This window comes from Cyphomyrmex costatus, unplaced genomic scaffold, assembly GCF_001594065.2.
Source record: "Cyphomyrmex costatus isolate MS0001 unplaced genomic scaffold, Ccosl1.0 scaffold143, whole genome shotgun sequence".
NCBI classification, from domain to species: domain Eukaryota; kingdom Metazoa; phylum Arthropoda; class Insecta; order Hymenoptera; family Formicidae; genus Cyphomyrmex; species Cyphomyrmex costatus.
Window position 1 is genome coordinate 638585 of NW_017275424.1, and position 14453 is coordinate 653037.

Here is a 14453-nt window from a genome sequence, read left to right on the forward strand (position 1 = left end):
GAGAGAGAGAGAGAGAGAGAGAGAGAGAGAAAGAATATATTGAAAAAAAAAGACAAGACATAAACATAAATGAATACAATGTAAACGAATATAATAATTTTGTTAAAAATAGAAAATGGATAGATTAATGCTTTAAAGATTTATGCTTTATATAAGATGTAGAACAGAAGATTTAAGTGCTTAGCAGATATATATGTATCTACTGTCAATACTTGAGTAAAAAAGCTTTAATATATGATTCTTTATTATGATTTATAGTTAAGGAACATTATACTGGCAACAAAACACGTAATGCACAGGTGAGAGAAGATGTGCCACGAGCCAAAGTTGAACAGGAATTGGAAGCGCTAAGATATCAAACTTATGTTCAACAGCAGTTAGTAATATTTACATATAATAATTTATTCACATATAATACTATAAAAATGGAGATTATTTTATATCAGTGTTTTAAAATATTTTTCTTTTTTTTATAAAGGGAAGAGAGAGATGCGGTTGTTGCGAGACAGATTGCACTTACTTTGGAACGAGAGGAGAAGCAGAGAGAGCGTGAATTGCAAGAAATGATGAGATTACAATTAAGATTGGGAGATGAAGCTATGCAATATGAGTTTGAAAGACGAATGCAAGAAGAAAAAGATAAGGTAATCACAAGTGGTTAATAAAACCTATGTTAAGACGGCAATTGGAGATTTTTCCTCTTATTATTATATTTACATTAAAAATTTATTTTTATATTAAAAATAAAAATAAAAGAAATAATCTCCAATTCAAAGTGTCTTATTTAAAAAAAGAAAAAGAGATAATTGTTTGTTAGTATGAAAATATAAATATTAAACTTTGTTGTATATATGATAGGAACTGGCAAAAAAGCTACAACAAGAAGAAGAAAATCACGACGATCCGGAAGACGAGCAATTTATATTGGATCAAAAATTAGCGATGGAAGCGCAGGATGCTGAATTGGCACGAATGCTTCAGGACAAGGAGCGTGCAAAGGCTCGTAAAGCACGAGAAAGAGCGAGGCAGAAGAAACTAGAGCGAGAGCGTCTGCAGCAACAGCAGCAGCAGCAGCAGCAGCAACAGGTAGATGAACAAGATCTTACAGAACGACCTCAAAGACCAGACAGGTTGGACTTGAAAACTCCATCAAATAAGAATCGAACCCGTTATCCTGCCAATTATTCTCAATATTCAGATCTTGAAGAAATTCATACACTAGACAGTCCCGATAATGTGCGAGAAGTAGAAAATGTCGCAACCATTATCGATCCTACTTACAATGTGCATAGAGGTACTTTTTCGAGCAGCTCGAGCAGCACAATAAGTCCCACTTATGTTTTACCGCCGCCACCACAAGAACTAATGACAGATGATATACCGTGTTACATGCCGATTCAAGGCCAACGGCGAAATCAGGTTCAATCACCAGCTAATGTGCAGGAGGAGAAACATAAGCGGCGAGTTAAAGATGGGTGTAAACATCAGTAAGAAATATAAAATTGAGGAAGATCAATATTTTTAATAAAATTTTTTTATAGTCGTCAAATGATGACATAAATTAACAATCAGTATTTATTTCTAAGGTCTATAAAGAGATGCAATTTTATTACACATTGAGCAATATTAATAATACATTTATTTTATATATATTTATAGTGTATGGGCAATTGAGAAAATGAGCAAATCAGATAAGAATTTACCTTATATTTTTTAAGCTGTTTGAAACTTTTATTACATGATGTATACACCATTTTAAATGTGTGAGTTTATGCCTCTAAAAAATTTTTTCATTTTTTTTCGTATTGGTGGCAACTTCAAATTAAGATTATGATTTATCGTTAGTGTCTTTTTGTTAATATTATTTCTTACAGTTGTGTAATTGTAATATATCAATAATATTAATAATATTTAAAATATTATTAAAAGTTGTAAAAAGTATCATAGCTACAAGATACGATGTATCTTACAACTTATATCTAAAGTCTAAATCTACAACATTTGTACCATGCGAAGCAACCGAGCGGGTAGGCGCGCGCGATACCGTGCAGTGTCTATTGATTTTTTTAAACTAAGAGTTTAAAACTTTATCCTATAAAAAATATATCTTATATACAATTTAATAAGAAATCTGACCATATTTTTTTAAAACTTTCATAAGTGATATTTTTTGGTGAAAAAATTTAATTAACGTTTATGTTGTTAATAACAATAAAACTTATTAATGTTTTAAACAAACTTAGATAATATTATAAGAGCACTTGATCTCTTCTTTAAAATCGTTTTTGGTTGATCCTTCTACCTACAATGAAGATTTAAACCGAAGATATTTAACATCGAAGTAGAACAGATGCTCAGTTTTCTTTTGTAAAAACTTCCATGTAAAAGAACTTTAACTTTAAAGAAACATTTTTTTAGAGGGCCTCACATATTATTTAAAATAATGTATATATCACGTAACAAAAGTTTCAAGCAGTTCAATAAATATAAAGTAAATTCTTGTCCAATTTTTTTAGGAATTGTCCACATGTATTTATTTTCGCAAAATGTGTACGAATTTCGAGATTTTACGATTATTTTTCTTCATATTGATAGGATATATTGCCATATATTATATGATAATATTAATGTACTGCCATTATGCAAAATATAATGTGCCTTTTAAAGGGCATTTAAAATGATCAAAGAGCCCCTTAACTTAAAAAATTAACGAATTACTCGGTAATAATTATAATTGCTGATATTCAAATGAATAGATTGCACTGTTCTCGATTTTCTTTTTACATTTTTTAATAGCTGATGTATCTCTAACAGTATTGTATACGAAGCAAGAATGGAAAATAATGCATTACTTGCCATCTCTGATGTGAAGTATATAAAGATGCTAATATATTAATATGCTTCTCATTGTTCAAATTTTTGACATTTTTAGTGTAGGATAAAAACAAAAGAATATCTTTGACAATCAGAGAACAATTTGTATAAGAGATATATTTTTCAACTTTATGCAGTTATTTAAGACGACAAAGCCGTGTGACAGTGTACAAATATTTATCGAATAAGAATTTATTATAAAATGTTAATTCACGTAAATGGATCAGTATGAAATGTCATTTTTTAAATGCATGAATGGGTTATGACAAAAGATTGAGAAATTACAAAAAACTTTGCTTTAAATTAAATTATCCTTTTATTAGGTTTAAAAGAATCTCACGTTTCCATTATATTCAATTGGCTCTTGTAAGATGATTACATGTTAACGCTACATTATCGTTCAACGCTACTAGATTATCTATAACACGTTTAACTTTCTAATAAATCGCGACTACTTAAAATTCTTTCTAAAGTTAAGGTAGAACGTAAAGAATGACAACACTGCCAAAGATAACACTTTAATGCAAGCCTTAAAAAAAAGTGTTGATAAAGAAAGGACGTACACATTATGTATATATAAGGATCTAGATTGAAAGAGTTTTATGTATTGCAATATTTTTCGAATCTTCGAATATGATATAAGCAAGTTTTCAAAATACTAAAGTATATAATTATATAATGTGTGTTAAAGGGAAATGTTAAAGAGTGAACACATAATTGTTACTGAATACAGTTGTTACACATTTCCCCTTCAAAAAGTAAAAAAAAATTTCTTAAAATTACCTGTAACTTTAAAATAACACATTTATAAAACGTTTAGAATTTATTTATTATTAATTCTCTATCATTATAAAGGATTATATAGACTTACTGTATATGTGTGTACAATGTATTATTTATATAAGGACTGTGTTCAGAAGAATAAGAATCTCTATTAAGAGCTTTTCAAGCAATATTCCATTAGAATATATGAATTTTTTCGTAATGATTTTTTTTATAATGATTTATTTTATTATTTGTGGTGAATGGATTCTCTCTCGTCTGATATTATCATATACGTGTGTATGTGTTGTGTATGTGTGCGCGCGCGCGCATGCGCGTGTGTATGCATAAGCTTTCTTTTACATTTATTGTATCGATACAACTGTATATGAGTATATTAATAAATTATTTACAAAGATATGATACATTGCTTTTTGCTGAAAATATTATAGGAACATGTACTATATTACATATGCAAAATGTGTAGCAACAAAATCTGTGCTACAAAATGAAAATCTAGAAATATTAACAAAAAAACTGACACTACTGACAATAAATATCTTTAAAAAATGTACATATTGATGGAATGAATACTATGATAGTTAAAGAATGTGTTTGTACGCGCGCATATGTGTATAAACGTCTGTACATTTTTCAATGATAATTTACCATTAGAATACATTGTTTGACATAACACATGTGTAACTTTACCGTCGTACATTTATCAGCTCGCACATGTATTGATACAAAAATAACATGATATATCTTAGATTGGATAGAACATAATTTTTTATGCAACTGTAAACATATATAATGTAATTTGATTCAATTATGTTGGTTTATTAATCTCTGAAAAACAATCTTAGAAGTTCTACATATTATTGAAAAAAAAAAAAGAAAGGTATTTCTTCATAATCTTAACATCACATTAGTGTATATTCCAAATATTGTTGTTGGAATATTTCGCCATTAATCTTCCATCATAATTTAAACCGGAGACGCTACCGCGTCTCCTGATATTCCAATCACAGAAAAAGAAAACGAGATACTTTACTTAATCATCATTTAAAACAAATTAAATTGTTCGCAAAAAGATAAGATTAGCCAAGTTCATGATCTTGTTTTTTTCCTATTTTTGCAAATAATTGAATTTGTTTGTCCTCGCTAAAACGTTAATATTAGATAAAGCAATCGTATTTTTTTTCATTTTCTAACTAGAATATGCTGGGAAATACAAATTAAATCATTCGATCTTTGTTTATTAACATTCATAGTTATTTATCATATTAGAGAAATTATTTTGTACTATATTTTTGCCAGAATATAGACGCTAAAACTGGTCAACAATTTCTATATCATGTAACGTTTCCTAATATATCTTATTTCACACGCACTATTTCGTACTTATAAATATTAAAAATTAATGCTTTCCAATGAATAAATCGATCGCTTTAATTGTCAGAAACAGCGTGAAAAAAAAAACATGTTGTGGTGGTAAAAGAAGAGTATGTGAAAGGAATTTACAAGTATTTGAAAGACTTACAAATCTAAAATGTGCGTGACAGAACTTTTGGAAAATTTCCAGTTTTAATTTGTTCTATTTTTGGATTTTTTAGATACAATAAATCTTGTTCGAAATCGTGATCCGAAAGAATTTTTAACTAAACGAGCGCAACGGCCAGATTTGATGTTACGAGACTGCTGACTAGCGGGTCGCTGTTCTTCCTGGTAAGGACTCGATATGGACGAGCTTATTTTTCTGTGAAAAATAAACATAGGATATAAATAAAAAAACTTGCATCTTTTTTTCTCTGGTAAGAAGAGCCAAAATAAGAGACAATTGAAGCTTTTAAAAAGAGATAACACATAGCGATGAAAAGAGAGCAGTTGTATCGAATCAATAAATTACCTACATACGACGTTGCTTTGAAGAAATGTTTTTATTAAATCTGGTTTGAGGTGGCGAGAATACATAATTCGGGACCTCTCCAATGTCTGTAAATTGAAGATCACGATCTCATCAAACCGTGTTTGCTATTTGAAATCTGCTATTCGACAAGTAAATGGATTACACATACGTCCCAAATTGGATAAAAATCGACTATAAGAAATTCTATTTACACAGTTGGAAAAAATATATTAAATTTAACATAAATCGCATGTCCCAAACGGTCCACTCAAGTTTTTGTGTTAATTTAACATAATATGAGTATGTTGAAAGATAACACAAATATTATGTTTATATTTCAACAAAAATGGAATATAATCTTGAATAAAATTTGAAGAGTTAGTTATGTGTATAATCAACATAATTATTACGATAAAATTAACATATAAACATTTTTTTTATATTATATGTATAAATATAACTACTCTAATGTTTTATTGATATAATACGTTACAAAATAAAATCAACATTCTTATTCTATAAATTTTAACATATTTACTAAATACGTACAAATTCTGTTACTTCAACGTATTTTTTTAAATCATTTTAATAACTTTACACTTCTCTCATATTCATTATATTAATTTAACATAAGAGACATATGTTAAATTTACATCTAAATGTGTACCTTACTTAACACTTTAACCAGCAGATTTTTTTTCACAAAAACAAATTTTCCAACGGTGTAGATAAAAGTGAATTGTGTAAAAAAAAAAAAAAATGGTAAAAATAAAATCTTACGGAAAGAAAAAGAAATTCAAAGGATTTACAGGATAATTTACACAAAGATCTCTGAAAACAATCCTTCAGAAGAAATACCGACAAAAAATTCCGTTTTTTATTATATAGAACGTTTTTTGCAGTATAAGACTATTCTGAAATATAATATAAGTCTATTTTGAAAATTACCTTTCTCCAATGGCACATCATCTGTTTCCTCCGGTAGCGAGAATGAAAACAGATTGCTGGACTCTTGATCCACACTGATCTTGCGCGGTCTACCTCGTCTTGGTTTTACTATATCCTTTTTCGATTCTTTAATCATTGTGGTTGATGCCGTCCTTCTTTTAGGCGCTGGAGTATCTTGCATGGTTTCAATATCTACTTTTTCGTCTCCTTCTGCTAGATCTTCCGCTATCGGCGATACTTGTGTCAACACCGTGATACTTGTGTCAACATTTTTGACCCTTCTTTTCATTTCTGTGTGTGTCATATCCGCACTGGACGCTCTCTTTGCTCTGGCGTTATTTTGTAGAGCCTTTTTCCTAGTAGATCTCGTCTCTCTCATTGACGGACTCAAAATTTCCTCCAATTCCTCCGGCACGGAGAGTACCGATGCGCTTCGAATACGTGTATTTGTTGTTAGTCTACCGGTAATCTTTTCTGTATCTTTCGCCGAAGAATTTCCGAATCTCTTTGACTCCTCTGGGGGCTCAGCGACTTCCGCAATAACTTCTTTAATAATACTATTGGACCTACGTCTCTGTGATCCTATAGACAGCGTCATTATTTCTTTAGGTACTGAACTGCCGCGTTTTCGGTTCGTTTTAATGTCTTTCGAACACTCCTTATCCCTCATGGATGATCTCAATGATCTGCTTATCGTTGTACCATCCATATCGGACGACACCGAAGACTTCCTCGTGCGTCGCAAAGATTTCTTGTTCGTGTTTTCGCCTTCTTCATCATCACTCACCAGTTTGATGAGCGATGTAGCGCTTTCTGACCTAGCGAGACTCCTTCCTCGCAGAGTCGGGGCGTCCGCCTGTAATACTTTTCTTGCGAAAGAAGCAAGTCTTGTGCTTCTCCTTACTGGTTGTTCATCCTTAACGCTCTCAGAGTCGCTATCCTTCGTAATGACCTGCGGTATCTCTTTCGTTACAGATGTACATCTGCGGTCTCTTCTCGTTGATGATTGCGCGTCGGAATTTCCTGATTGCGGCTCACAATTCTCATCCAAACTCATCACCGAGCTCATTAGTATGTCCTTCGCGAGAGAGCTCGCTCTTCGACCACGTAATTTTCCCGAGGGAGAATCCATTCTTATCTCCTTCGCTGCTAAATTCGCTCTCTTTGGACGCGACAATATTTCAAAATCTATTTTCTGTGACGAACAATCTATTGGGGAATTTAAAGAGTCCTTCATCATTGAACTTGATCTTCGTAAACGAGTGACTTTCTCCGGCTCTACTTGCTGTGCCGAGATATCTTTTGCCAGCGAACTTGCTCTACGTGATCTAGTCATATGTACGGATGAAACATCCATCATCTCAGCTTGATTCTTTTCACTTTTCGAGATACTTTGATCATCTGATAGCTTTCCCTCAGTCGTGTCCTCAACCGTCTCTTTAGCCATCTCCTCGGATATTTTGGTCTTACTATCTACTTTGTATAGTTTTATACAACTCGAAAAAATTTTGTCATGGACATCGACGTTGGTTTGCTGTGGGGATGATAGAGCCTTATTGAGATCTTCCTTTGAAACGTTCTTGCTTCTACCTGACTTACGGTTATTGGATTCACTGTTTTTCTCCAATTCGACATTCTGGGTGACATAAGATCTTTGTAAATTGGAATATCTATCGTTTTGCACTTTTGGCTCTTCAGCTTCTCTGGCATTGGAATCAGACTCGTCATCTGTAATATTTGACATGTCGTATAATGTATGTTCTGAATGAATAATTGACATCAAATGCGTATCTTTTTTGTTATTATCCACTTTGTCAGATACTACCGGTGTAATACCGGTCACAACTCTGCTATTCGCAGATTCGTCGTCAGTCAAATCAACATCACCCATTATTTGCACCGATTCTTGCAAACCGTTAGGTTTTGTCATACTGTATTCTTCCGACAAACGAGAAGCAGGCATTTGATGACTATCCAAAGGCATTTGCGTGTCTTCCAAAATCGTGGACAGACTCTCGAACGTCTCCTCGTGCTCGTCACTATCTTCGTCGTTTCGCAATGTAAGTAACTCCTCGTCAGATTCATCCGAAATGATCGACTCCGGGACCTTTTCAGATTCGAAGAGTGTAGGCAATTCGTAATTCTGTAAACTTGAACTACTTTCCCTATCAATTCTTTCATTATTGTGTTCGTTCTGTAGATTGTTGCTTTCTGCGACCATATCTAAACTATCTTCTTGTTTCGCGAGATCCAGTCCACTTCCACCGCAACCAAATTGTTCAACATGTACAAGTTTTTCAGATTCGCTTAGCACATTAACATCTTCCTTTATCTCGTACAAGTTATTCGTGTTGTCTACTTCCATGGCTTGCTTATCATTAATAGATGTTTCAGAAACTATAATCTTCGTTAGTGGAGTAGACGAAGTGATAAATTTATTGTTACTCTCTCTTTGCATGGACGATATCCATTGTGATGGACCTGACGTCTTTGTAAGGTAGCTAATATCGACGCTGCTATCAGAAGACAATATACTGGTCGAGTAAATAGAGGTCGATAATAACGAGCTACGATTCCTCGGTGTACCTGAAATAAACGGTTGTTCATTCATCTTTTCGAAAGTCATTGGGTTTGCTGTGGACAAGTTTATGGATGAGCCACTCGCTTTATCCATGCAAAATTCCTGTGACGTTTCTACGGATGATTGTAATAAGGCACTTCTTCTGAGACTGGGTCGCGGACGGGCGTAGCAATGAATCTTACCAGAAGCACTGCTACTATCACTTAAAATCGCGCTTTCACAATATTCTGGCACGTTACTTGCGTTTGGACTGAAGAACGCATCGTTACTCATTTCGTTCGAACTAAGGGGAACATTGATCTCATTATCATCTTGTTCTTTTTCCTTCTGCCTTCTCTCCTCCTTCTCATTCTCTTCCTCATACATCAAAGTTTTCTTGGACTGATTAATGTTAAATCGTATCTGTCTACTAACTTTTCTTTCCTTCTCGGACAATCCATCGGTATTCTCCTTTGCTTGGGACGTTACAGTAGGAGACGTCGAGCTTTTTACAAGTTGTCTAATTTTTAAAATTGATTGCGGTGTCTCTAGAACACGATCCTTGTTGATAGAGACATTAGATTTGCGCTTTACTAGAGGTGTGTCAAAAGTCTCCCTCGATTCTTCCGAAACTCGTTTGCTTGGTGAGATAATCTCGTCTGATAGTTTCCGGCGTTTTATATTATTCGACATGTCATCTGCATCGTCCTCTTCATAGATCTGATCAACTGTGCGTTTGCCGCGAATCTTATGCATCAGTGTCGGAAATAATACACAGTTCATGTTTATACCGTGACTGTTGAGTTTCAACGATGTACAAGGTGCACTGACAAACGGGATTTGAGATTTCTCTCCTCGTAGATAAGTTTCTCTGGCTTTTGTAATCACTGTTTCATATATATTCCGCAATTTATCGTGGCTCTTACAATGTGACATCGGTCTGGAATAGCGCGCCTTTAAATCTGCGTCTGAATTCATTGTGGTCGCGTTCATGGAGAATCGTTTCGTGATATCAGGCAAGGTCATTTCGTATGCGCTGAGCATAATGAATGACGTGGACTGCACGTCTTTGATTACGTTTGGTTGGTATTGTCTAATCGGATAGCCGCCAATTACTTCCGTGTAACGACATCGTTGTAGATAATACAACAATCGTAAATCTTCCATCTTATTCTCTTCGAGAAATTTAACAAACACCTCCTCTTCCTCAGAGTCGAGCACTAAATGCAGAACTTCGTCGAGCCTGTTGTATTTTCTACATGCTTGAAAAAAGCTGGTTAGTAATTGTTCGTAATGACAGGGTGGTCGACGATGGAAAGCAGACTGTACCAAGCCATGTTCCACCGAAAGGCTCATGGCCATACCTTGTTCTTCTATGGAGGACAAGGGTGGTTTTCTCACACGAAGATATAAGAGCGCTAGTTTGTGTTGATTATTACGCACCAAAGTGCGCAATATGAATCTATGATGCCAATCCTTAATATCAGAATCACAAATTAATTGACCGGTCATTGTATCGAGAAATTCCTGATAATTTTCGTGATCGAGTAGCCAGAATGCCTGAGTGAGCTTGATGAGACTGGGGCTCATCATGAATGCGGACGGATATTTGATCAGCTGTTTCACTGCGGGATACGACCGCTGCAGCAGCATAGCTAGATCCATCAGGAGGTAAATTGTAATCTGATGTCTACAATTGATCTCATTTACTTCCGTCTGATGACAATCGGTTAAATAAGATCGTAGTAGAGATTGCAGCGATGGCGGTGGATAGCAGCCATGCATGGTGATGCCACCCTCTCTTTCCCATTGTGCTTTTAACATGGAACATTCACGTGTTATCAGCTCATCAATAAATAAATTTTCTTCATTTTCACCATTGCTGCCATTGTTTTTTAATAACTGTGCTCGTTTTTCTTTATAAAGCACTAAAAGCTTCGCATAGGGATAAGGCACTCTTAGCGCTAAGGAAATAGATAGCGTATTCTTCTCCTCTTCTCCTTCTTCTTCTTGCTCAACTGTCTTTGTTATCGTCGCCGCCATTGCCGCCTGCTCCTCTTCTTCTAAATCTTGCATTTCGGGCAGCAGACCCACGTCGTAGAACCAAAGGAGTACTTGAAAGTATAAGGACACGCGTTTTAACGTCTTTCGTTGCTTCATCAAGTCAATCGCTGTGGATGGCAATTTAGCCACTATATTGGACAAACATTCCAATTGCTGTGAACAAAATCGCAAAGTTTTCACGTCAGTTTCACCGATGCTACTGCCTGATTGATCGAACAGAGGAATACAGAGTCGATCCGCAATTATTTTTATTGTAGAAGCTCTCTGAATGCCCCAATTAAGAAAAGTGGGATACAAATAAGAGGCACTACCATCTGACCATTCCGTAGCACATTTTATCAGAAAACTGGACCATCGTTGTTCCAAACAGAGAGACAACAACATCTCTCGTTGTGCGTTCTGATCGCTGGAAAATGAGAACTCTGAATTGAATGGCACTAACCCAACAGAAAGACATCTGTGAAACGTTTCAAACGGTTGTATCAATACAACAGGACCTGTCATAGCTATTTCACGCAGTAAATCAGTCTGAATACCACGAGTCATCCAAAATGTCAATTTTGTTGAGTTCAATTCCACCCATTCGAGTGACAAGGAATTGGGATAGAATAGTTCCTCCGATGAGTTTGGGCCATTGCTGGAGAATTCTTGTAAACTGTGTGGGATATACGCAAAACTTATGATCTGACTGTCTTCCTCATTTTGTATGTCTGATCGTATACGATATGTTGCCAATATGCTATTTGGATTTTGACACTCGCTAATAGTGTGTGGCATTTGCTCTTTATACCACTGATTCAAATCAAACAGAAATATTCTGTCGCTAGTGGCAATAAGCAGTAAATTATCTTCGCCTCTTCTAACCGTTGATTCGGTCTGTTCTGAATTAGATTCTCTCTCAACAGTGCACAAACTAATAACCTTGTCTCCTTCATTCAACTCCGATTCAAACTTCAGACTGGGATCATTTTCTAAATTAAAGTACAAGTTTATCTCTCTGTCGCAGTATTTCCTTTCAAATAGCATAGCATACATTCGCAATATCGGTGGCGCGTTTGACAATTCATCCTGGAATACTACCCACAAATAATAAAAAGGTCTGGGATCATCAGTGGGTTCTAACAAAGCTAAATGTGTGACTATCATATTCTCGTCGATAGGTGTACTGATCCATCCTATGGAGCCATCATTCTGCCAAATTATCACTCTGCCTAAACATCCAGAGATTAAACAGCCAATCTTTGTGGAACTGATAATTGCAGTGGTCAAACTCTCTCCAATCAAAGGAGATGCTTCAAAATCTTCTCTGTTAAAGCCAATGTGTTTTTCTATACCTAAGAATATATTAAATTTTCATGTAATTACTAATATTAAATAACTAATATTATATAATATTAATCTCAAAGATTTGTGTGTCAGAGATATATTGTATGTGTTTATAGAAAGCAATATATTTATCTGTCTTTTAGACATATTTTTTATCTAATATGATATTGACACATGGATAAATATTAACTTGATGATCGTTTACTACTAGTACTTACGATTGTTAAGCAAATTATAAGCTGTATGTTTTTCTCGAATAAATTGACATCTATCAATAATTTGTTTCGCTGATGGAAAATGTATCTCTGCTGGTGATGTTTCATCCATAATAATAGACAAATCATCCATATCCCATACAGTTCTCCGAAGATCAATCATGATATGATGTAGATTACGCAAAACTACACAGGCCATTCCATCCATTTCGCTTAGTAGGTTATCAGGTCTTTTATCATTGAATTCCTCCCATTCGGCACCACCCGCCACAACACATACTTGTTCTATCCCACATGGCATCTATAAAACATCATTAGCAGGGTATAAAAGAATAATTTTATATAATTCTAATCCTTAATACTAATTCAAAATGAATCTAATTTAAAAGATAATACTTACACGAATAGCTCTCAAAACGCGGGATGTAGTGCAGTCAAATATACACAATAAACCAGAAGAATCTTTCAATTTGCTTGCACAATTATCTATTCCAACCAGTAGTAATGGAAAATCTCCAGATTGAGTAGGAAATTGGGAAACTGATTTTACGATACCACGAAATACCCAACTGCTAACGGTTTCTCCTATTTTTACATTAAAAACTACCAAGTGGCAACCATAACTCAACCATGCATATGTTGCATCGTGTAGAAATTCTCCACGACATTCACTAACATTGTCGTAATCTTGGAGATTTGCAGACTGACTATACTCTAAATTTCTTAACCAATTTGACACAGGAAATTGAAGTTTCACAATCCTGCGAATCTATACGAAAAAAGTATTAAAAAATTATTAATATGCAATAAAAAAATAAGCTCTTTCGCTTATATTTTATCCATTATTTTGTATTCTCAATATAATTCAATTCAAAGTAGAAAAATATCACATTAGAATATATATATATATACATATATTACAAATTATCGCGATAGGTTACATCAATAATTAAAATATTTTTATGTCGTAATGCATTACCTCACAATTGACTTCTTCTAGTTCCTTCATCTCTCAGGCCAGCTACCGAAATATCATCAGTGAAATTTGCATTTAAAAATCGTTTTTGCACGGTTTGCAACAAGGTTATGTTGGCGCGAAACCTCACGTTTGTTACCGTAATCACCCGGGAGACATATACATACATAAGAAATGAAAATGCCCGTGCAATGGAAAGTGGCTTATAGAAAATAGAATACAATAACAGCGTAATTTGGAATCGAATTTCGTACGAAAATGATATTTTATCTATCATTCATTCCCCTACTCTCTTTTACTGTTTAACGATAATGCGAAAAGGATACATAGTACGTAGATGGCGTGTACCATGGTGTAATAAGACCATGGCGTGTACGGTCACAGTCAAAGAATAGGGAGAGAAGAATGGAAGGCTGAAGGCTTGCGACTATCGAAATTGCGCGCCATCTTAAGGCCGATATTTCATGTGTCGTACGACAAGGCTTTTCTAGTGACCCTCTAATAAGAGTCTGGCCACCTTCTCCCCGGTTTGTGATTGGTCCGACATTTATCATCCATTCCCGCAAATTTCTTTAAATTTATAAATTGTAAAAATTAATAAATTCGTAAAAATTAAAGTAGAATCAATTACAATTTTTATTTTTATTATTATTTAACTTATATTAACATTATTAAATATTTTCTATAAAAACTTTTATGTAAAAAAAACGTTGCAATATGTCTTTCATAAAATAAAAACAACAATTAAGTAAGTATTATAAATATATTGAAAATATAAAAATTAATATATTAAGAATATATAAAATTTATAAAAATATT

At 34.0% G+C, this 14453-nt stretch overlaps 2 protein-coding genes across 2 annotated transcripts in view; one reads left to right on the forward strand and one right to left on the reverse strand.

Annotated features, from left to right (window-relative positions):
• LOC108783180 (coiled-coil domain-containing protein 50) overlaps nt 1-1506 on the forward strand; it is a 3227-nt gene extending 1721 nt beyond the window's left edge. Inside the window, exons 3-5 of the mRNA XM_018551680.1 lie at nt 259-376; nt 479-644; nt 859-1506. Of these exons, the coding sequence (XP_018407182.1) occupies nt 259-376; nt 479-644; nt 859-1491 (917 nt within the window). The 3' untranslated portion in view covers nt 1492-1506. The remainder of the gene's footprint in view (nt 1-258; nt 377-478; nt 645-858) is intronic.
• Nucleotides 1507-5130: 3624 nt separating this feature from the next.
• On the reverse strand, nt 5131-13667 carry Elys (AT hook containing transcription factor 1 homolog). The gene is made up of 6 exons (XM_018551654.1): nt 13638-13667; nt 13059-13427; nt 12662-12959; nt 6494-12451; nt 5550-5631; nt 5131-5395 (listed from the first exon to the last, which is right to left on the reverse strand). The coding sequence occupies exons 1-6, from the start codon at nt 13665-13667 to the stop codon at nt 5224-5226; spliced, it is 6909 nt and encodes a 2302-aa protein (XP_018407156.1). The 3' UTR covers nt 5131-5223.
• Between the last annotated feature and the right edge of the window lie 786 nt (nt 13668-14453).

Bases quoted from the DNA above. Each gene is read 5' to 3' on its own strand.
- Elys (XM_018551654.1), bottom strand. From the start codon at position 13,667: ATGAAGGAACTAGAAGAAGTCAATTGTGAG. The intron at 12,452-12,661 runs GTAAGTACTAGT...ATATATTCTTAG, and splicing joins TTATAATTTGCTTAACAATC to GTATAGAAAAACACATTGGC. The intron at 5,632-6,493 runs GTAATTTTCAAA...TTCAATTTACAG, and splicing joins TGATGTGCCATTGGAGAAAG to ACATTGGAGAGGTCCCGAAT.